Source organism: Gopherus flavomarginatus, chromosome 5 (assembly GCF_025201925.1).
Source record: "Gopherus flavomarginatus isolate rGopFla2 chromosome 5, rGopFla2.mat.asm, whole genome shotgun sequence".
NCBI classification, from domain to species: domain Eukaryota; kingdom Metazoa; phylum Chordata; order Testudines; family Testudinidae; genus Gopherus; species Gopherus flavomarginatus.
The window spans coordinates 84,824,536-84,847,009 of record NC_066621.1 but is presented as its reverse complement, the minus strand read 5'-3'; the positions used below and the strand labels follow the sequence as shown (position 1 = coordinate 84,847,009).

The 22,474-nt window shown below is 42.8% G+C and overlaps 1 protein-coding gene across 6 annotated transcripts in view; it reads right to left on the bottom strand.

Annotated features, from left to right (window-relative positions):
- Positions 1–3,871: 3,871 nt before the first annotated feature.
- PRDM11 (PR/SET domain 11) overlaps positions 3,872–22,474 on the bottom strand; it is a 52,644-nt gene continuing 34,041 nt past the window's right edge. For 2 of the 6 annotated variants that reach the window (XM_050955254.1, XM_050955255.1), the window contains exons 6-8: positions 11,888–12,075; positions 7,871–8,521; positions 3,872–7,111 (exon numbers count right to left, since the gene is read on the bottom strand). In XM_050955254.1, coding sequence (XP_050811211.1) covers positions 4,947–7,111; positions 7,871–8,521; positions 11,888–12,075 — 3,004 coding nt within the window. In that variant the 3' untranslated portion in view covers positions 3,872–4,946. Of the gene's footprint in view, positions 7,112–7,623; positions 8,522–11,887; positions 12,076–15,105; positions 15,450–19,024; positions 22,459–22,474 lie in introns of those variants that run through there. The other 4 variants (XM_050955256.1, XM_050955257.1, XM_050955260.1 and 1 more) reach the window with 4 other exon arrangements.

The window sequence follows — 22,474 nt, the reverse complement described above, 5'->3', positions numbered from 1 at the left end:
CACAGAAAAGTCCTTATACACACAAATGTAGACCCCCTCAGCATAAGATTAAAGCTGTACTGAAGTCCTCGGTCTTCTGTATTACATACCTCTCACTAGGACACAGGGCCAGGGCCACGTTTATACACGGGCAATTGATTCTATATCTATATTATAGGTTTATATCTATTGAAAACATAGAAATATATAAATATATAGGATTTTATTTATAGATATATAGGCATGTGATTTTTATTTCTTACGCTGTGTGAAAATGTACTGGGATGTGCGTATATACAATATATAGACTGTATGCATAGGTACTGTATACATACACTAGCTTACATGCACACACGTTATACATGTCTCCAAGGGAGACAGGAATTGCATAGGCATTACTGGATTGACAGTACAATGGTTGGGGGATCAACGTACCATTTATTTACTTTTACAACCTCTTTTTATGGGGTTGAGAGAGGAATCTGGCTAAAGCAGATGTTACTGAATGTTTGCCAAGGAAACTGTCCATTGGCCACCCAAATAGCAATATTAACAAGTTAAGAAAGAAATGTAAATTCAAAGAGCCCCAGTGGCGAACTGGCTGAGTTTGCATTGTGGGATAGAAATGTATTTAGAACCTGAAAAGCATCTGAGAACCCATACCACCAAACATGCAAGGAGTACACCTGCATACCACAGAGATCAATTCATTGTTTAATGCAAAGAACATTCCAGGACAATGCCTTCTTAGGGACACTCTTGCATATTTGGTACATGATCCTTGTAGCATGAATATGTAATCCTTACACTCTTGCTAGTACAGGAAGAGCTTTGATTTCCTGCACCTTTAGTATTGTCCCGGTTGTGATCAGCCTAGTGGTCAGGAGGCCTAGACTTCATGCAACCACTGGCAAGCTCTGTAGAAGAAAACATCCATGTGCTTAGTGGATATCTGCCAACAAGCAGGATAAGGAGTATAGGAGCCTGAGAAAAAAGAGGGTAGGATTTCAGCAACCAAAAACCCCAAGCGCTACAAAACCAAGGGTCTGAAGAAGTGCATGTTATTCACGGTCAGCTGCCTTAAAGAAGACGGAAAAGAAAAAAGGCAAAGCTTATTCAAGGAATAACAAACCCATTATTTCTTTGCTCTTGAAGACATTCGAGATACCATGAGCAACACATTCAAAACAATTGACTGTTGGTTAAAATGGAGCAGGAAGGGAATAATTTAACCGGATCCCATTCATCTCCCCATCTCAGGAGGAATCTGTCCAAGATGTCTACATCTACCCCATCAGATTTCTGAATGGTAGTACACTATGTGATGCAGCTACAGCTACACTGGAACCCAACCGATGTTGTGAACTGGCACCCTCTGCTGTCCCTCAGTTATCACTACAACCCAACAAATTTCAGCCTCTTTTGCCTGTGAGAGAAACTGGCAAACTAACAGTTAAAAAGATAATGAAATAAATCTCCGTAAGTGTGGTTCAGCTAGTTATTGGACTGAATGCTTTTTGCTTTTAACAGCTAAATACTAGGCATTTCTTGCCTTTCCAGTTGACAGAAATAGCAGATCCAGCCACTGGGAGTCACTCATATCACTGACACACAAGTGGGGCATTTTTTGCAAGAGAAGCCCTCGCTGCTTTACAGACAGAATAGGGAGAAAGTAACCCTATACACATTTCATTCTACTGTTGAGAATTTGTTATGAGAGATGTCACCAATGATGAGTTGTATTTGAGTCACTTTTGAGCCAGTCTCTGGTGGTACTCAATGTCAAGGTTGTAAACAGGCTTTTTTGTGGCTTTAACACTGGTTTGAACAAGGACCAGGTGAGCTCTACTATTTAAAAACTATTTTGGGGATGGGCCTTTCCAGAAAAATGGCCACGGGGTTTGCAGCTCCAGCCTGAAAAAGGGCCACGTGCCAAATTACTTATTCTACTGCAAATAGAATATACAGATTTTTCATGACGAGGCGTGTGGAACACTCGGATCTTCCAAGTTCTTATGTTGAGCATAAAAAGAGGAGCACAGAACTACAAAAAGGGGAGAGGGGAAGCTGTCTTTAAAGTCTCCCGCACACTCAGAGCCATCTATATCAAGCACTTTTTCTACTGTTATGATTCACTTTGCTGCAGATTTCCTAGATATCTGTGTGTCATAAGAAAGAGAAATTCCCTGCAGTTCGCCCAGTATCCTCCCGCAGTAGCATCCCAGTTCACATTGTCTGGCTATAGCTCAGAGTTCAGGAATGGCACAGTGGTTCTTTTGGGGATTTCAATTTTTATCTTCTCACATTTTAATTTAAAAAGGTGGCAGAACAGCTCCCCAAAGGAAATTGATCTGATGGTATTGTGACAGTGCAATAAGCAGTTTTTTACTTCCCAGGTCAGTAGGAGCTGTGAACACCTTGGGTCTCTAGCAAGAGCTTCCCCTCTTATGGCTAAGCAATGAACTGTTTGAATCTGCACAATTCCACTGGGCCTCTGGTCTAGAGCTCTCCTCATCTGGGAGGATGGGTCGTCCTGATGCAAGGCTTTGCTGGGAGTGAAGGGGATCTCAGCAGTTTATTACTATTATTCACTTGCCAGGTATTACATTGCCTTCCCCGTGCTGATATGGAACAGTGTCATGACCTGACTCACTTGTTGATTTCTAAGGGGATTTCAGGGGAAACATTCCAGTTCCTGGTTCTTAATGGTGATTTTGATGTACACTAGACAACCTCACTCTGGCACATCTGCACTAGCACACTCATTCCATATACTGTATGGGGAACGGCAGGGGCAGAAAGGAAGAAGTTAAGTGCTGCAAACTGTATTGCTTTCCTTCCACACTATTTGAATTCAGAGGCTCCTTGGTCTATTGTAACCCTTTCAAAAGTGACTAGCTAAACATCCTTGCTATACAGTATGTGTGGCAGGATTAGGGTAAGGAAAATAGGAAGTAATCACAATTAATGCTTCAAACAGTATCCAGCTCCACTCCTCAACGCACCCCATAAGGGGTATTGTATGGATAGACAGGATGCACTTTCAAACCCATCAGACATACAAGTTCCGCTGTTTCCCTTGGGCTTAGGAGCTGAGCCGGAATGTGGTGGCTCAGCCACATGTCTCCACTTGACCTGTGTGCTGCTGTTCAGCACGGATTAGTTTGGAGGGTGCGGCGGGATCCACGCAGTGGTGTGTGTTTTGTTGGGGAAGACAGTGAGCGAATCCTGGCAGTAGAAGTGACTCCAAGAGAGATTGATTTAAAACATGCTACATCACCATTTAAAACAAAAAAAGTTAAAAAATAAAATAATTATATATATATATATATATATTTTATATATAAATGAAAAACTATCAACTAGCAGCAACGGTTCTAGAGATATCTTAGCACCAAGACCAAGGGCAGAGGGTAGCGGTAGAAAGGAAAGGTTCAGTGTTGCTGACACCGCCATCATGTTTCCAAACAACACAGCTTGGCACAAGACGTTTCCCTCTGGGAATTGGGAATATGCCAGCCTGATTCTTTTGGACAACACAGTCTCAACTCCCGTGATGCTCTGGTCAGATTGGTGCTGCCCATACACATCAGCAAGGCAAGGCACTGGCATCTGGGGAGTTTTTGCACCTTTTTTTTTCTTTTCTAACCTGAAGCGATAATTGTGTGAACGCATGATTCTGTTAAAAAAACCCAACTCATTTGTGATTCAAGGTGAAAGTGCTACTTCCATATTTCTGCTGGACTTCGCGCCCTTTCAAGGAGGGACAAAATATTTCACAGGAAGAAGTACAGCATTCTTCTTCCTTTTGTCGCCATTCTGCCATGCTGTGAAACATGTCACCTTGGTCACAAGAGAATACATGAACCTTTAAAAATACATCATCACACCATTATAACCCAAGATAGATCTTGCATTGATATTCCCTGCCATGGAATTAGAGCAGGTGTTTTTTCACTCATTCAAGAAAATAAAACCAAAACCACAACAATCTATGATTATAAAGACAGAGTATAAATAATGTAAATCAGAATATAATTTTTAAGCCCTGAAATCTCCACCCTCTGATGGGTCTTGACTCATTGGCTGTCTCACTTCCACAGCAGCCCTGGTTCTGAATGAACAGTTGTATAATTTTTTTTATCTCCTACAATATAAAAATATAAATGCAAAAAACTCCCCATGCCTTCTCCATTATGCTATCTTACAGTCTGCATATGACACTGTTATATTATGTCTGACCGGTAATGGGGTTATCACAAGGGGACCTGAAAGCTTTGCCTTACTCTACAGCCCACCAGTGGGGAGGACTGAGAAATGGGCATCACAGTTTAGCTGATATATTTGTTCTTAAAATAGGGGAAAAAATATCCAACAACTTGCATAAGTGAATAAAGCTTCTACTTCTAAACAAGAAAACAAGGTGAAGTTGGGGAGCTGGGGAGGGATCCCAACACACATGCACAAGTCGTTCTGTTGGAAATCAGCCATCAGTGAATGGCTCAAATGGCTCATAACTAGACTAAACAATGAAAAGAAAGGCAGGGGGTAGCCCTCGCCCCCACTGCCACCACACACACATACAAACACACAAGGAAAACAACTGTGAGGAGGAGGTTGACAGAGACCCGTCATCTAGCTTATAGATTGATTGCTAGGTTTGAACATGTAGAGTGTGGCCCCAGCACATGCTTCTGAGAAATGAAATGTTGCCACCTACGCTGCAGCTGCCATGTTTGGAGAAATCAGTAAATTTCAAATATTGTCCTTTTCTTAAAATTTCACTTAGCTTCTACCAGACGCACATTGCCTTAACTTTTTAATTTTCAGTGTGAGTTTTTTTAATATATATATATATATATATAATAATAATATATATAATATATATATTTTATATAATATATCAAAGTTTAGAGTACAGACTAAAAAAATTATTCAACAGCTTTCAGAATTTGAGGCATTCCTTCCTAAATATCGGGATAAAATTCAGAGCCGTGGTCCATGCTCTGCAACATAGGCTTCTGATCAAGGGAGGACATCCTGCTCAGCATTTCTGCTGACAGTGCATAACTATTGCCTGACTTCTCCTCAAACCAACTATCTAGTGCCCTCTTGGCATCGAAGTTGGCAATGGGTGGCCCATTAACGGCAATTGTCAAAAGATCACTGAGCTGTTCCAGAGTGAGCCGAGAGCGGTTGTTTTTGCGCACTCTCTGCAGGGAATTGCGACCCTTCTCGCAGCAGGCTGTTGAGGTGGGAAGGACTTTGAGGATCTGAACTATTTTATTTAAGAGTGGGAATCTCTGTTTGTATTTACAGATGTGACCGATTAAGTCTTTAAAACCATTTTTGGTATAATAATCCACTTTGAGTTCTCTCCATTCCATCAGCAAACTCCCTCTGGTGTCCAATCCCTCTCTGCAAACTTCTCTTGAAAATGACGGAACAGCTTCCAGGTGCTCAAATATTTGTACCATATCCTCCTTTCCATAGTTCATGAGCTCCTCCGTATTTCTGGGCCAAGTTGCAAGATCAAACACCTGACATGCTTTCACAAATGTTCGGCTACGGGAATCAAACCTTTGGGCCAGGATTACCTGGGTCTTCTGGCAGATCTTTTCTCTGATTGACTGGAATTTGGCTTCAGCCACCCGCAGGTTTTTCACAGCAACTCCGTTAAAGCTTTCACGGAAGTTCTCTTCAAATTCCTGCAAGTACTCTCCAGGCGAGTCTGCCAGCCTACTGATCTCCTGGATAGCCTCTTCTATTTTGTCATCCACTTGTGACACAAGGAGGTATTCACCTTGGAAGATGTAGGCGAGGCGCGAAAGCACAGCAATCACATCCAGCAAGAAGTAGATCAGTTTAATTGACTGGTAGTCCATAAGGAACTGCAAGAGAGCCAAGGCAATGGCAGAAGCATCTGCTCGTTGTGTCTGACCACTGACATCTTTGAGATGGGCCACGACTTCAAGGTAATCCTTGATCAGTGCATTGAGGACATTCTGCTCCCCGATGATCCACTTCACTGCTCGGATGTCTCCCAAGAATTCTGTCTCTTCACAAAGAGTGGCAGCAGTGACTCTCAGCTCACACATCAGCCTGGGAGAGTAACGATAAAAGCTAAGCAATTGCTTCAAATTGTTTTCTAGCTCCTCCAGACATGGAAGCTCTTTCCCACTGATGGCATCCAAAATTTCCAAGTGGGGCCTATGTACCATAAAGGGTAAGCAAAGCAACCAAGGCAGAGTCTTTCTGATTGTCATGAACAAGTTGGCTCTCAGGCTGGCAGTAATGTTAGCACCATCTACTCCCAATCCGATAGTTGGTTTCTCATCCTGCAGTCTTATTCCCAAACTGGAAAAAGCCCTGTCTAATGCTTGGAGGTAACTATCTGTTGTACAAAAGCCAAGCTCTTGAAGAGACAGGAATTCAGTTGCTGGAGGTCCATCGCTGCTTGTGTACTGAACATAAACCGCTACTGTGTCAGCAAGCAAGTCGTCACTCTGCCCATCCAGAATGATGCTGAGAAAGGGAGACTGCCTGATACGTTCTACTAGATCCTCTCGCAGAGCCCGGGCGATATGATGGATTAAGATTTGGCAGTCTCCCTCGTTCATGTACTGATCCACCACTTTGAGTTCACACTTTCTCAATAGTTCTGCAAGAGGCCTAAAGTCAAAGTAGGGCCTGCCTTCCAGAGCCAAGTGATAGGCTGTGTTGAAGAGCAGGGTCATATTCCGGCACATCTCTTCTGTCTTCTCTGGATGCATTCTGAGCTTGTAAAGCTGCAGGCACTTCTTGTGGAGGTTGCTCTGGCTGTGAAGCTTTATAGTGTGTATCTTGAACTGCTTAGAGCCAATGATGAAGGCTGAAGTCCGAGAGGATTGCACCGTGTACTGCCTGCAGACATGGCACCACATTTCATTCAACGTAGGGGAGTACCGAAGAAACCAAAACTTTTTAAGCCACTCTTGCTTGAAGCGTCGAATCCTCCTGCCAGTCGCAGAAGACATCTTTGAAGGCTCATCTGTCGCCGCTATCATGTCATTGGAAACTGATTCATCAGCAGAGTCCACTTCTTGGTCATCATCCTCCATGATTGTGGGAACAGAGATGATGCTTTCAGAAGCTTAAAAGAAAAAGAAAAGATATTTACAAAGTTCAGAGATGCAGCAAACATTCAAAACATAACACAGAATATTGTCTAAACAACTGACCCAAATTCTACCCTTCATTGGTTGCACACAAATCAACATAATTCTCATAAAAATCTTACACATCAGGCCACTTTGGACAAAAAAAAAATAGTATGACATTTTGGCCACTGGCACAATGCATAAGGTAAACCATGTACTGCTTTGGAAGAGAAAGTCACTAAGTTCCTGGAGGAAATGAAACGTCTTCAGAAAGGGACATATGCTTCCATTAAGGCTGTAGAGAGAACAATGAATGCTTCCATAGGAGGCAAAGAATTCATTATGCTTTACACACATGCAGTGAACTAGTATATTTCAGACTCAGCATTTCAAGTCGTTCAGACTTTCAAGCAGAGCTTTCTGGTGCTTCTGCTGAAAAAAAAAAGAATGCGTCAAGAATACAGCAAACAAACCAGCTGCAATGGAATTCTGTTTTTTTATTGACAGTGTATTGATTACAATAGAAACAAACAGAGCATGTCATCATTACAGAATCTTCCCCAAACCATGTCTTCTATTCTACTCACAGCAACTGCTTCTGCCTCCTGCAAAACCTAGTCAGCAGGCTTCCATAAAACAAGGCCTTCCTCAGAATATTCAGGGTAAAACATTTTGGATATACACAGCAGATAGTAACTCCATTACTCTCCTTAAGCAGGGTTTGAAGAACATTCTAATTCTGCATGACTTACCTGTGGGGTCAGACAACTCTTGGAGCTCGGGTACCTGAGGTGGTACAAGAGGTGGCTCAGGTAACTTTCCAGATCTCAACATGTCTAGCTCAGCCTGCAGCTCACGGATCTTCTTCTTCAACCGTATGCAGTTGGGACAGAAGGAAGTTGTGGGGATTTCATGTGAGTTGCCTTGAGTCGATGCTAGCGATAGCTCAGTCGGGCTGTCTGCTGTGAGTGACAGAGGCTCTTCGTCTTCATCTTCCAAGAGGCCCATCTCTTTGGCCGCACTGTAAGAGGAACCATGGGGGACCTTCCATTCACCTTCATTTTGGTTTCTGCTGAAGTTTGGGGAACTATGCTGAATGGCAGCTCCACACCTTTCAAAGATGTCTTCTGCCTGGTATTTGGATGCCTTTCTAATGGAAAGGGGTGTGCTTGTTGTTAGCTGGTGCTCCTGCCGCCTTGCTGATTCTAGGGAAGCCTCCAGCACATCTTTGAAGATGAGATCTATCTTCTTTTTCTTCATCTGGGTGTGGGATTCCCCCTCATCATAGCTGCGCTTGTAGGGGCTCTTCCCTTGCTTTAAGGTGGTGAGCTGGAGGGGGCCTCTCATATCCTCTTGGTTTTCCACATTTTTTTCTGACTTTTCCCTCTGTAATTTTTTATCTCCTAGGAAGGAAAGTGAGGGGTGGGGATCATCAAAGAGAACTACGAAATATTCCTCAATCCAAAACTAAAAAGAAAAGAAAAAAGCAGGTCAAATCCCTGCATATTTGTTTACTGCATTACAAATAAGGGAACTAAAAGAATTCAGAGGACATCAAGACTCAGAAGAAGAGGAGCTCTACTAATGGGCAAGCCTTCAAAATGGAGAGACAGTATCTAGGTAGCCATATAGGAGTAGGATCCATACATTTTTAAGAGAAGAAAAACTATAGGCAGGTTGCCAAACATAACAGGTATAACCAACCTGTGCTGGAATGAGACTACAGAATTAATTACTGATCACAGTGGAACCCAGGGCCCTGTGCCCAAATACCTATTTCCCTTCTGGAAGTACAGTGAATACTTTGACTTGGTAAAAGGTATCAGGTGAACCACACATGAAGCTTGAGATTCAGAATTTTCCATCAGAACCCCAGAATCTGCCCATTTCACAACAGAAAGCTTGGAAGCCTTTTCATTCTGTTTCAGTTTGGAGGCTCTTTCAGAGATGAGAGTGCAAAGAGATCAAAGACCTGCAGTCTTAATCCCTATGGTACATGTTGCCAACTCAGCTAGAGCTGGTGAATGCCCTCCAAGGTTGGGACAGCTATCTTGTCCCAATGGATTCTAATAATGTGGCCACTCTTCAAAATTAAAAAATAAAAGCAATATTATACAAATGAGTAATTGCTTAAAACAAAGGGAATAGCCAGATTTCCTTACCTGGATATTCAAAGGATGATAGGTTTGGTTCAATTTCCATCTTTCTTCTATCTTGTAAATAACTTCACGCATTGGTGACTTCCCAAACAAGAGGTTGCTTTATGCTGATTTTTTGTTTTTAAAACATATTCATGCTTTCATAAGTTACAGTGTAGGAGTTACTAGGGTCTTTCTGAGGACAGCAATGCTAAGAATGCAGAAAAGATGCAAGACTCAAAACACTCAGGGTATGCCACTACATGGAGGGCTGGACTGGACAACCAATTTCATGCTGGGTTGTTAGGATAGGGTTGTATCCCCACTTGCCATCTTGTATGAACCAAAACAACAGCCTGTGTTTCAACACATTTCACCAGGGCATTTCTAAGGGCTTGAATATTTTATCTTATTTTTTTCCCTTTAGTGGAGGACTGCAGCAACGGATAAAGGAACTGACTTAAGACTGATCCTACTTCTTTTATAATTAAATAAATGGTTCAGCCCCATATAAAGATATTAAACCACATTAAAAACCCTTATATAATAGGTCTTAAGGCAGAAACTCTGATGATAAAAACCAAATGAAAAATAATAGCAGCTTTGTTACTTATTGGGACTTTACAAAGTCTGTCTTTTTACTTGGCAGGCTGTGCATGCTTTGGGTATGCGTCTAAATATAATATTATTTAACAGATTTCTATTTTCTACTGATCAGCAAGATGAAGCACCTTCCAGAGCCACCCTCAGAGCAGATGCTGTAAAATCTGGGAATTCTAAACAAAATCTGCAAGTGATGCTCAGGGCCTGTCTACACTTAACGGAGGATTGATGAATGGCGATTGATGCATCAGCGGTTGATTTAGTGGGTCTAGTGAAGAGCGGCTACATTGACTGCAGATTGCTCTCCTGTCGACTCCTGTACTCCACTGGATTGAGAAGAGTAGGGGTAGTCGATGGGGGAGCATGTCCTGTCGACATCGTGTAGTGTGGACCCTGCGGTAAGTAGATCTAAGCTACGCCAATTTGAGTTACACTATTCACGTAACTCAGATTGCGTAGCTTAGATCGAATTTCCCCTGTAGTGTAGACAAGACCTCAGTATTTGCAACGTCTCCATTTCTGTTCTGCAATACCGAGCACACTGCAGAGAGCAACTGGCTCCCAGAGATACCTGCAGGTTTCTCGGTAGGCCTTTTCAACCATCTCAATTTCTCCTAAAACAAGATCACGCAGGAGGATTTTGTTGGTCCTAGTGAGACGCAGACCCAGTTTCTTCACTACACATATAGCTTCACTCTGGTCCAATGTGCACTGTGACTTAATCTCTGAATTCATACATACCCAAGGTCTAAATGCAAGTGTGGTGTTTGTGTGGCAGGGCTATTGATTTTCAGAACCTGTGATTTCCAGAACCAAGCTCAGACCAGCATTGGGGCATACCACTTAACTGCCAGCTGATATGTGGGACACCCAGGACATATTCCTTCCCTTTAGTATCTTCTGAAAGTTTCAGAATATTTGCGCAACTGGCGCATATGTGGGATAAAGCAAATCCCCTAAAGCTTGTATACAGTACAATTATTAATATAATTGTTCATGGAATAAGTGCATATTTACCAACTATTATCATTGATATATCATATTTCCAAAGCGTAAAAACCAGGGTGACAGAATAAACAGATCTTCCAGGAGGTCCTGCCCTAACCATGTTTTAACAGAAGACACCTTTTACCAAGTCAAGGCAGCAGCTGTGCAATAAAACACACAGGGTTTTTAATTATAAAATTGTATTTAGTTTGGCTGCCTCTCAGAGGCCCTGCCATTCTGTGGCTGGGCTTGCAAAGAAATTCCCTTGGTCCCCTTTGTGTCATTGCATTGTACAGACAATCAGGTGCATAAGAGGTTTTGTGTTTTGTTTTGTTTTTGTCATCCTCTAAATTTCCCTTACTGGCAACTGAATGCTGGCCCAAAGGACAGGGGGATTTGTTTCAGTGTGGCTATTCCTGCAAGAAGACAACAATGCTAATCCAAGGAAAAAACAATGTGATTCCACTGCCAATTACAAAGTCTGCCATATGCATTACAAGCCATATAAAGCTGTATGTCTGATGAGTCTCTAGCCAATGCAGTGATATTCCCAAATTAACTCACTGAAGACAGAGAGAAATTATGTCAGGAGACCAGACATATACAAAACACACCAAGGAAACATCCCTTTCACATGCACACAGAACCATCCAAATACTAGATGATCACAATGGTCCCTTCTGATCTTGGAATCTATGGTCTTCAGGAAGCCATCAGCTCAGCAGCCATCAGAACAGAGAGCCTTGTAGAGGAGAAGCTCTGAGATCCCAGTGCTTTGTTTCAATTTCTTACAGTACATAAAGTGAAAACGTCCTTCTGTGATCCTTCATTCCAAAAGATGTGGGTTTTTTACTCATATCTATCCCAGGGAAACATGGCAGTAAGGACCCTGCACTAAGTGGGCTTTGTTATAGACATTCAGAACTCCATACAGAGGTTGAGTATTATTTATTTCTATTATGCCTTCGATCGAAAGCACTTGGTGCACAAAGCTGGATCACAGAAAGGGAAAAAAGGGATGATGGGAAGGAAAGAACTCACCTCTTGTGAGGTTTCTGTTGATGGTCTCCTGGGACATACTATGCAACCGCTTCATGTAATCCTCACTGTACCAGACTCTCAGCCTCTCCCCAGGCCGGATGTCCTGACAGGCTCGGAAGTAAATCCTCTCACTGTGCTGAAAGGCCAACAGGTTCTGCTCCCTCTCCTCTCGGGATATGACCACATACCTATGGGTGAGGATAAGGCAGGCTTGAATCACAAACTTCAGTGAGAGTGTTCCCCCTTCCTTTCTTATCAAAGTCAACTGAGACATATCCACAGTCATGTCAGAATGATCTTCAAAGACAGCCACAGAAACAGCAAGATTGGATAGCATTGAATTATGAACAACGATATGCCAGTGTATAGATACAAGAACACGAACAGGGATTTTAAGGACTATTAAACAGGTTCTTGGGTCTGTGGTAACTGTTTCTGCCTGGGAAGGGAGGTTACTACTTCTATTACAGTAGCAATATACATGCCATCTGAAGGACTATCAGTGCCAGTGCTTGTGATGCACACATTCACCTTTAACGTTTTTCTTGCCTAAAATGTGTTAAATAGAATAGGTGACTTCCTGGACTCTGATACCGCCCAGGAGTCCCTCTCATTCCTGGAAATGACAGAACCTTCTGGCCTCCCACCAATCCTGGCCTCTCACCAACAGCTGCTCAAACACCATTGGACACTTCAAGATGAGATGTATTTCTTAGCCTCTTCCTTGCTGGTTAAGCAGTACCTAGGTATTCAAAAGGGGGACGATCATGGTAGCTGATGATGAGTGCATGAGCCAAACATTTTGAACTGCAGTGTAGGAAATTAAGGGATCATCTACACTGGTGGCTTTTGCACTTGTGCAGTTTCACTGGCATCCAGTACAAAAAAACAGTGTAGACAAACTGTAAATGCTTGAACTCCAATAACACAGGCTAATGACCTGCTAATGACTTTTGATTGAAAGATTGAAGTTCAACAATGAGATTTTTTTTTCCTGTTCTCAAGAAGCCCAATTGCAGCACAGTGGGAACATGGAAATTAATCTTGTTAGTCAACCAATCCTCTACATGCATCTCGATAGTATACAGATTTAGAGGTAGACATATAATAGGCTAATGCCTCCTTTTCTTCGTCTTGGAGGAGGAAAGAAAGGCATCCTGTAAGCCATAAGGGTCCTATCCATTGCTGCTTAACCGCCTTTTGTAGTCCTATATGACTAGAAGCAAAACCCGAAAACTGTGCATATAAAACTGGTTGATGCTATTTGAAAACTAGGTATTATATATTTTATAATTTACAACATCTTCGCCCCTTTTCATTCCTCTTCTCTTCAGCTTTAAAGGCTCCATGTCACAATGACCCCAATGTCAGTATGGGAGAGCAGCCAATATGCCTCCTTCTACAGTCTCCTACTGTTGTGGCTTGTATGAATCATTGTTATTTCAAAGCACAGCTTCTCTTTGGATAGAGAAATGTGTGTATTTTTCCTTGAATTCACATTCTCTCTCTCTTACACACACACACACACAAAATTGCAGGGGGAAAAATTTCACAAACTTGATCAAGTTTTGCAAATACAAGAAACCCTCTGGCAGCATGAGCTTCAATCAGCTCTGGTTTTAGTGTTAACCAACTGCCCGTTTGACTGTAATCAGTATGTTTTATGTACTGTTGTGCTATACACAGTACCCTCAATGGTCTATAGTCATCAGTAATTATGCAAACAATAGCCTTTATCACTCCCACCAGCAAAATAATCCAAACAGCCTACAAGACTTTTTAACTAGCCTTTTATAAATGTCAGAAAAACTGAGCCCTCATTCACAGCTACATACCACTGGGAAGAAGACTACCAGAGATTGTGCTCATGCATCAGATGTCACTTCTGTGTTGACCTATTCAGGCATTCAAAAAACAATGCCTAGAGCACCCAGGAGATATGCTACTTTGCTATGATCTGTTCAGTGGTTAGTCCACCTGAGCAGCATAAGTAGGTGCAGTGAATGTTTGCCCCAGCACAAGCAAAGTTACAGAAACGTTCCAGAGATAGTTAAGACCTGATTCTCCAGCTACTCTTCATCCCCAGCCTCCCAGTTCCATGGGAACGTTGAGATCATTCTGCTCCTCTACATAAGCACGATCTAGATATTTCATATCTTCCACAAAGGCATTCGTCCTTTACAGAATGCGTATGGTTCAATCCAGCAGCCAATGACACTGATATTTATAGGATAGTACCTTGTAGGGCAGGAAAATCTTGTATGAGCCCAATAACTAGATTTGCCATAGAGATTTTGAGAATTCAATAAGGTTCATCTTTGTGAGAGGGTGAACTGGTAACATTTTCTATTAGGTCACTCAAGAACAAGATAATGTTAAAGCCACGTTTTCCTGTTACATGGCTTACTATGCCCACCAACTCTCCAAACCTCTCCAATTTTCTGCCTGATCCTTAGATACACTAAGGGACCCAAAATACCCACCTTATGATTCCCACCCATTTTTCTTTTGCCAGCCTGGCTTCCCCTCCCAGGTACAGTGCTGGCTGCACACTGTTTCTTTCCAGCCACAGCTTCCAATATAACCTACCTTGCCTGCCACTTCCTGACCTTCCATCACACCGGGAACTAGTGATGTATATGTGTGAAATACAGAGAAATGCAGCAAATGCTATTGTGGATCCAACTAGTGGTGGATCTAGTTCAGGCTGTCTGACAGTGGCCAGTGCTGGATTCTTCAGAGGAAGGAGCAAGAAACCCCATAATGGACAGTTCTGGGATAATCTGCCCATATGTAAATTTCTTCCTAGCCTTGGGCAATTAGTGGTTGGTTTATGCCCTAAAGCAGGAGGGTTTGTATCCTTTGTATTTTTCCAATCTAATGTAAATGTGGATGTTCTCATCCATATAACTGAACTTTTAAAATCCTACCAAGCTTTTAGGTAATAATATCCTGTGGCAGTTAGTTCCATAGATTCATTATGCATTTTGTACAGAAGCACTTCCTTTCACCAGTTTAAAATGACATTGTCACTGAATGTCCCCTTGAGGTGTGAACCATGAGAGGAAGGGAGAGAAACACTGGAACTGGGAGCATGTTTAAATGGCAAGGCAGATTCCCGAAAAATAATGGAGTGAATAATCAAACAATCAATTTGTAAGTACCTAGCAAGTAACAGTCAACATGGATTTGTCAAGAATAAATGATGTCAAACCAACCTAGTATCCTTCTTTGACAGGGTAACAAGCCTTGTGGATGGGGGAGAAGCAGAAGATGTGATATATCCCAACTTCAGTAAGGCTTTTGATACTGTCTCATATGATCTTCTCATAAGCAAACTATGGAAATGTAGCCTTGATGAATCTGCTATAAGATGGGTGCACAATTATTTGGAAAACCATACTCGGCATTTATCAATGGTTCACAGTCAAGCTGGAAGGGCATATCCAGTGGGGTCCTGCAGGATCTGTCTTGGGTCTGGCTCTATTCAATATCAATGATTTGGATAGTGGCATAGAGAGTACTGTTATAAAGTCTGCAAATGATACCAAGCTGGGAGAGGTTACAAGTGCTTTGGAGGACAGGATTAGAATTCACAATGATCAACCAGGAGAAACAGTCTGAAATAAATAGGATGAAATTAAATAAGAACAAATGCAAAGTACTACACTTAGGATGGAATAATCAACTGCATAAATACAAAATGTGAAATGACTGCCTAGGAAGGCGTACTTCAGAAAAGGATCTGGCGGTTCTAGTGGATCACAAACTAAATGAGACTCAACAATGTAATACTGTTGCCAAAAAAACCCAAACATATTTCTGAGATGTATTACAGGAGTGTTGAAAGCAAGACATGAGAAGTAATTCCTCCACTCTATTCAGGAGTGATAAGCCCTCAACTGGAGTTCTGGGCACCACACTTTGGGGAAGATGTGGACAAACTGGAGAAAGTTCAGAGGAGAGCAACAAAAACGATTACAGGTCTAAAAAACATGGCCTACAAGGACAGATTGAAAAAACTGGATTTGTTTTGTCTGGAGAAGAGACATGATAACAGTCAAGTATGTAAAAGTACTGTAAAAGGTTACTATAAACAGGAAGGTGACAAATCATTCTCCTTATCCCCTGAGAGGACAGGACAAGAAGCAGTGGGCTTATATCGCAGAAAGGGAGATTTACATTAGAAAAAACTTCCTGTCAGGGTAGTTAAGCATTATAACCAATTACCTAGGGAGGTTGTGGAATCTCCATCATTGGAGGTTTTTGAGAACAAGTCAGACAAACACCCGTCAGGGATCGTCTAGACAATATCTAGTTCTTCCTCAATGCAGGGGACTGAATTAGATAACCTCTTGAGCTCCTTTCCATTCCTACATTTCTATGATCAGAGAATTCCTAGTTGAGAAGAAAGGCCAGGTGATCTGCATATTCCCATAAGACCTTTCCCAAGCCAATCTCCCAGCAGCCAAAAACCTTCCCTGTTCCTTTGTAGACAGTGGCACCCGCCTACTCTGGAAAATGGTTAGTTCCCAACCGTTAACCGCCTAGCAATTAGCCAGCGTCTTTGGCCTGGTCTACACATACAAATTACACTGTTGTAATTCAACCTGTTTAGGAACTGATGTAGTTAAGATCAGTACAATCCCATTGTGTAGGCATTTCTGAATTTAAAAGCACTTTTTAACAGTATTGAATCATCTTAAAACTGATGTAAGGCTACGTCTACACTGCAGTGGCACAGCTACAGCACTGCAGCTGTAGCACTGTACTGTAGACATTTCCATCACTGTAGCTAGGTGGTAGCTAGGCTGACAGAATTCTTCCATCAATCTAGTGGTGTCTACACTAAGGCTTAAGTTAGCTTAACTACATCTCTCATGGGGGCAAATTTTTTCACATCTGTGGGTGATGCGAAATGGTGAACCTACATTTCAGGTGTAGACACTGCCTAAGGTGCTCAAATCAATTTAAGACTGTCTACATGAAAGGGCTGAAGCAATTTAACTATATCTACACTAAAAAGTTAGGTTGACCCAGCTATATTGCTCAGAGGTGTGAAAAATTCATGCCTCTGTGCGACATAGTTGAGCCAACCTAATCCCCGGTGTTGATCTAGCTAACACCTCTTGGGGAGATGGAGTAACTACAATGATGGGAGAACTCTTGTCATGGTAGTGAGCATCTACACTGAAGTGCTATGGCAGTGCAGCTGTAGCGCTGCAGCATTCCTAGTGACAACGTAGACACTGGTACAAATTCTGACAAGACCTTAAGGCTGTTTCCCAGCAATATTCCTAAGTGAGGTGAGGTTCCAAAAGGAGAGAGATACTGGTGACCATGGACATGTAACTCAGTCAAACTCATCCATTTGCAATAGTTTCGGATTCTGAAGAGGTACCTGCAGATTACTGAGTAAAGTGAAAATAATGAATTTTAGCTCTCACATGGATGATGAAGTCTCCCAGCTGTCCCATGTCCTGGGACAGAGAAGCCAAAGTGCAAAGTCATAGCAAATCCCTCTTCAAATGCAGACAAGGACTTTGCCCAGTATGTTCCAACCCAACGAAATGCCAGGTCTCAGATCAACAGCACTGTTCAGATATTACACTGCTCAAAGACGTGGGAGCCTGCTGCTCTTGCTAGTGTGTATTGACTGGAATTGATTCCTTAGCTGTTGGAGAGGCCAGTAGGCACCAGCAGCGATCCTAGCTGTGCAGAAGCTGGCCCTGCAGTATGTGCTTTCCATGTAGTGGCTGAATGCTGTTCTGTATTCCCTTTACCCTGCTTCTCTCTTACAGCTGACTCACGACTCCCAGTGACCACAAAGCTCTCAGCATCTCCCTGCTCAGAGGAAGTTAGTGTAGCTATTTCTCTCACAGTTCAGAAGTAAAGGAGATTTGGAGGGAACAAGGGGGGACCTAGTGGAGATTCAAGTATTGGAGAGAGCCACAGGCCACTGGAGGGCAGGGTGTGTGTGTGTTGTGGGACAGTTGGGAAGCCAAGGAAAAGGTTTGTTATGGGGGAGCCTCAGTCATTCTGCCCCTCTCCCCGTCAGCCTCCCTAATTCTGTCCTTTTCTGCCCCCATTTACCTGAACTATTTCCTCCCTCAGGGCTCTGTCCTGGTCTGATGCTAGTAGAAGCCAAGGGGAGGAAAGAGAGAAGTCCACCTGGCTGCCTGAAGGCATGTGCCACAGCAGACCCAGGAAGAACAGCAGCAGCTTACTGCCTCCATTCCAGTGACCACAGGAGATGCCTGCCTGCAGCCCAGCCGCAAGTGACAGGACTGCCAAAAGCTTGTGTGTCACTCCAGGTTTGTGACACTTGGCAGCCCTGGGATGTCTGGGAATGTCAGACAGCAAATAGATGTGGCTGCTGAGACGGCTGCGTACGCTAGATCTTTAACTGGCACAAATCCACGCTGAGATGGAGTGGGAAGGACAAATGACCCAACAAGCATGTGTGTTAAAAATGTTATATATTTATTGTAATTTATTTAACAAAATACTTTTAAAGAAATATTTTTCCAGCATATACAAGAAATGGAAATACTGGCATAAGCACAGCAGTATGCTTCAACATGGGCACTTTGTTTATCAGGCATCAGTCACCAGTCAGTGTGATGTGCACAGGAGGAAGTGCCCTTTGCAAGACAGTACAAAGCAACCATTTGACTGAGGGTCTACACAGGGCAGACAATTCTCCCCGGGAACCAGGCCCCATCTGTAATACCCCACAGAGGAAATTCTGTATATAAAACTTCATCTAGTCATTAGATTTTATAATACATGGTCCTTTCTTGTCACCAATCCCCCGAGCCCTGATGTTTCAGGGGTTTGCGCTTTAGGCTGTCCCATTAGCAGAACAGAAAACAGGGTCATCAGTGGTGGCTCCAGGCATAAAAAGACTAAGCAGATGCTTAGGGCCCCAAGCAGCTCAAGAGGGCCCCCGATTTAGTATTACTCCAAAAATACTATTCGTCTTATTTAATGTGGAGATTTTAACAAGCATATTAGTATGTGTTGTGTTGGTACATGAGAAAAAATGCAGTTAGTATTTTTAGGGAGTGGGTAAGGGGTAACGGAGGGCCCCTAAATTATTCTTGCTTAGGTACCCCAAAGGACTACCACCTCCGAGGGTCATCACTCTTTAAGTGCTTCTGTACATTAAGGGCTTAATCCTAAAACATTCTGAGAATCCATAATGACCATAAAAGCCACTGGGAACTGTGGATGCTTACCAGCTGCAGTGGTTAGGCCTCCATTGTCTAGCTCTGAGAGTTCCCACGGCAGCTCTCTGAGGACAACATAACTGGGGGGCTAATCTTGTAGCTGTATCAACAAGACATCAGCATGGACCAAAATGTTATAATAAATATAAACTAAAAATGTTACTAATAATATCCAGCAGTAGCACCATATTTACTCATACAAGCTTTTTAAAACATTTGCCATTTCTCAGTTTCTCCTTAAGCCACATTAGAAAAGTTTCTCCAACCTCTGATCAAATACATTCCCCCACCAAAAAACCCCCAAAAGAGTATTTTTCTACAGAATACAAATATTGCAACTGAAGCAAAATGGCAGACTAATAGAAAGGAAAGTGAGCATTGCCCTGCTCTGGCCTTGATGCTCTGGGGAAATTCCTCTATGAGAATCCAAAGTTGATTAATTCCTAGAAGAAAGGAGGTTTTCTCCTCACCAGACCTTGGCTTTCTTGAACTAGAGCCCTTTCTCAAGCAATTGAAATTTTACCTATTTGTATTAGGACAGTCAAATAAAAATATACGCACCAGGAAAGGCTCAAACACTGCAGTAACACTGAACTGAAGTATGTTAGACAATTATCACAGTATATTTTAGAAGAGAAATGGCAAACAGTTGAAAGAAGAAAACACTCTTAACAGATTCAGAACAGTAAAGTAGGTCTCACATATTGTGCTGTCTGAGTTCCCTGTCCACTAAGACTTTGCCTACCCAACCTTTAGCTGAAGGCTTTGCCTACACAACTTTTAGCTGAATTTGCAATTGGCTTGTGACAAGGCTGGCTCTAAACCGGATTTGTGTTCACATAGCCAACATGGTTAGTACTTGGTTAGTAACTGGGGCAGTTAACTTTGTGTCACCATTTCAAGAGATCTAGGATAACACGTGCTGTCTCTGTGCAACCAGGTAGTAACACTTGTGTACAGAGGTGAATCCCCCAACTCTGTTTGTGTCTCCAGTTTGGATAATCCTCCTGTTACCCAGCTCTATGAAAAGTAGGACATCCCAGAGAGCACAGGCTCACAAGCTGCTGGTGCTGCTCTGTGTGAATGTCCTCTTGGCACACAGGGACAACTGCGCAGATTTTTCTACAGTTCAAGGTGGCATGACAGATGAGGATGTGCAAACCAGGGTAACACCCAGTGGTGTTGTGAGAAAACTGCTGTGCAGATTCAACTCAACAATGTGTGCTGTAGCCAGGTCGGATGAGGGTTTTAAAACATAGTTTCAAAACCAAGATTATACATGTAAAGGCAGATGGAGCCTATGACAACAACAAAGATTAAAATGCTGAAATATAGTTCTCTCTTGTTTGGACAGAAACAAAGTGTTTGAGGTTTTAGCTTAGATATCTATTAGGAAATTTAGACTGTAAGCTCTTCAGGGCAAAGACCATGCCTCAAATTCTGCCCTAAGATACCCCAGTGTAAATAACTCCACTGAAGTCAATAGAATTACACTGATGTAAAACTAGTGTACATGAGATCAGAATCAGGCACTATGTCTTTACTTGTTTCTGTAGAGTACCTAGCACATTTTTTGGTGTACAAAAACAACAGAGGTTATAACACGTCAGAAAAGAACATAGTACAACCCTGTTTGGCCACAATCATATTACAAAAAACTAGCCATGTTTAACCCTGACTGTGACGTGCAGACAGAGCCTCAGATACACTCAAGGAAATAGATGGATTAGACCCTGCAGTGCAAGTGTGTGCAATACCGCAGGGTTCTGGGTAAGTGCAACCCCACATCTTTGAGGGTTTTATGGAATCATAGAAAAATAGGGAGGATAGAGTTGTCACCAAGTCCATCCTCACATGCTAAGGAAGGATTAAGTATACCTAGGCCATCCCAGATAGGTGTTCATCCAACCTTTTCTTAAAAACCTCCAGTGATGGGGATTCCACAATCTCCCCTGGAAGCCTGTTCAAGTGCTTAGCTATCCTTATAGTTAAGAAGTTTTTCCTAATATGTAAGCTAAATTTTTCTCTGCTGCAAACTACACTGGATTACTTCTTATCCTACTCTCAGTGGACACTGAGAACCATCCTCTGTGTCAAACAGTGCTTGGACAGTCTCTTCCAAGTTGCAGTGGGTGGGAGGTTCTCTCTGCATCTACTTTCTCCCCATCTCAGCATTTGTGCTTTTATATCTCCATTCCCAAAGCTGCATATAATTATTACAGTAAGCCCATTATTGCAGAGCACAAGATGAACTAATGAGCAATTACAGCCTTTAAAGCTATAATGATGCATCACTTAGTTAAGAATCTGCATGGCACATATGCCAATTTGCAGGATAATGGTGGGAGGACAGAGGCTGGGATATTTTGTGTTTTGTTTTTTAAAGGAAGTTTGCAAATATGTTGCCCTAACAATGTTTCACAGGCATCCTCCAAGATCAAAGAAATCAATCTAATTGCATCTCTCAGCCTCTGGAGCACTTAATTACAGGGGGTCATGATGGCTCGAAATAGCTACATGACAAAAAGAGTTGAGGTTTAACTTCCCCGCAGTCCAGGTTCTAAAAGGCTTGAGACACCTGTTTGTCAGTCTATCGGGCAAGCCTACTACTCAGCTGCCATAACTCATACTCCTTTACAGGTAAGGGGGGCCAGCTGCTCCTCCCCATGTAATACTGATCCTTAGGTGGAGGCCCTATGAATTCCCAACAGCTCAGGATGGGCCTCCCTTCTTTCATTTAACATGAAGCAGATTAAAAATGGTGTTTTCTCTTTTGTGACCTGGTAGTCCGTGCAGGAGCAGTCTGCTTTGGGGGGCTTTGGTTGGACTCTGCAGGAGGCTCAGATGGGTTCTTTGAGCAGGGTGCCTGCAGGACGGTCCTCGAGGTGGCATTAGGGTCCTGCACTCTATGAAAAGCCTGGACCCCATCACGGATTTCTGTCAGGGTCTGGCACATCTGGCTGACTTGCCCAGTCAGGTCAGCCATCCTCTGGCCAATCACATGCATGTTGTCCGCCATGTCTCTATGGATAGCCACAAGCTCCTGGCAGAACTGCCTGAACAGGTCTGTCTGCTGGGTGTGGGAATGGAGTAGTTGCCGATCGAAGCTAGAAAGGGGTGGGCTCCTGGTACGTGGGTGAGGGGGCTTGTAGGATGACTGGGCATGTGGGGACAAGTGCTGCACTTCCTGCCTTTGGTTGGTAGCTTCAGATTGATCAGATGAAGAAGAAGTGCGGAGGAGAGAAGGCCCAGAGAGCTGGCTGGCTTCTTCACCATCCCTCTGCAGCGATGAGAAGTGTTGCTCCTGCGAGGGCCCTGGCATTTCCTCATCTTCATCATCTTTAAACAGAACAAG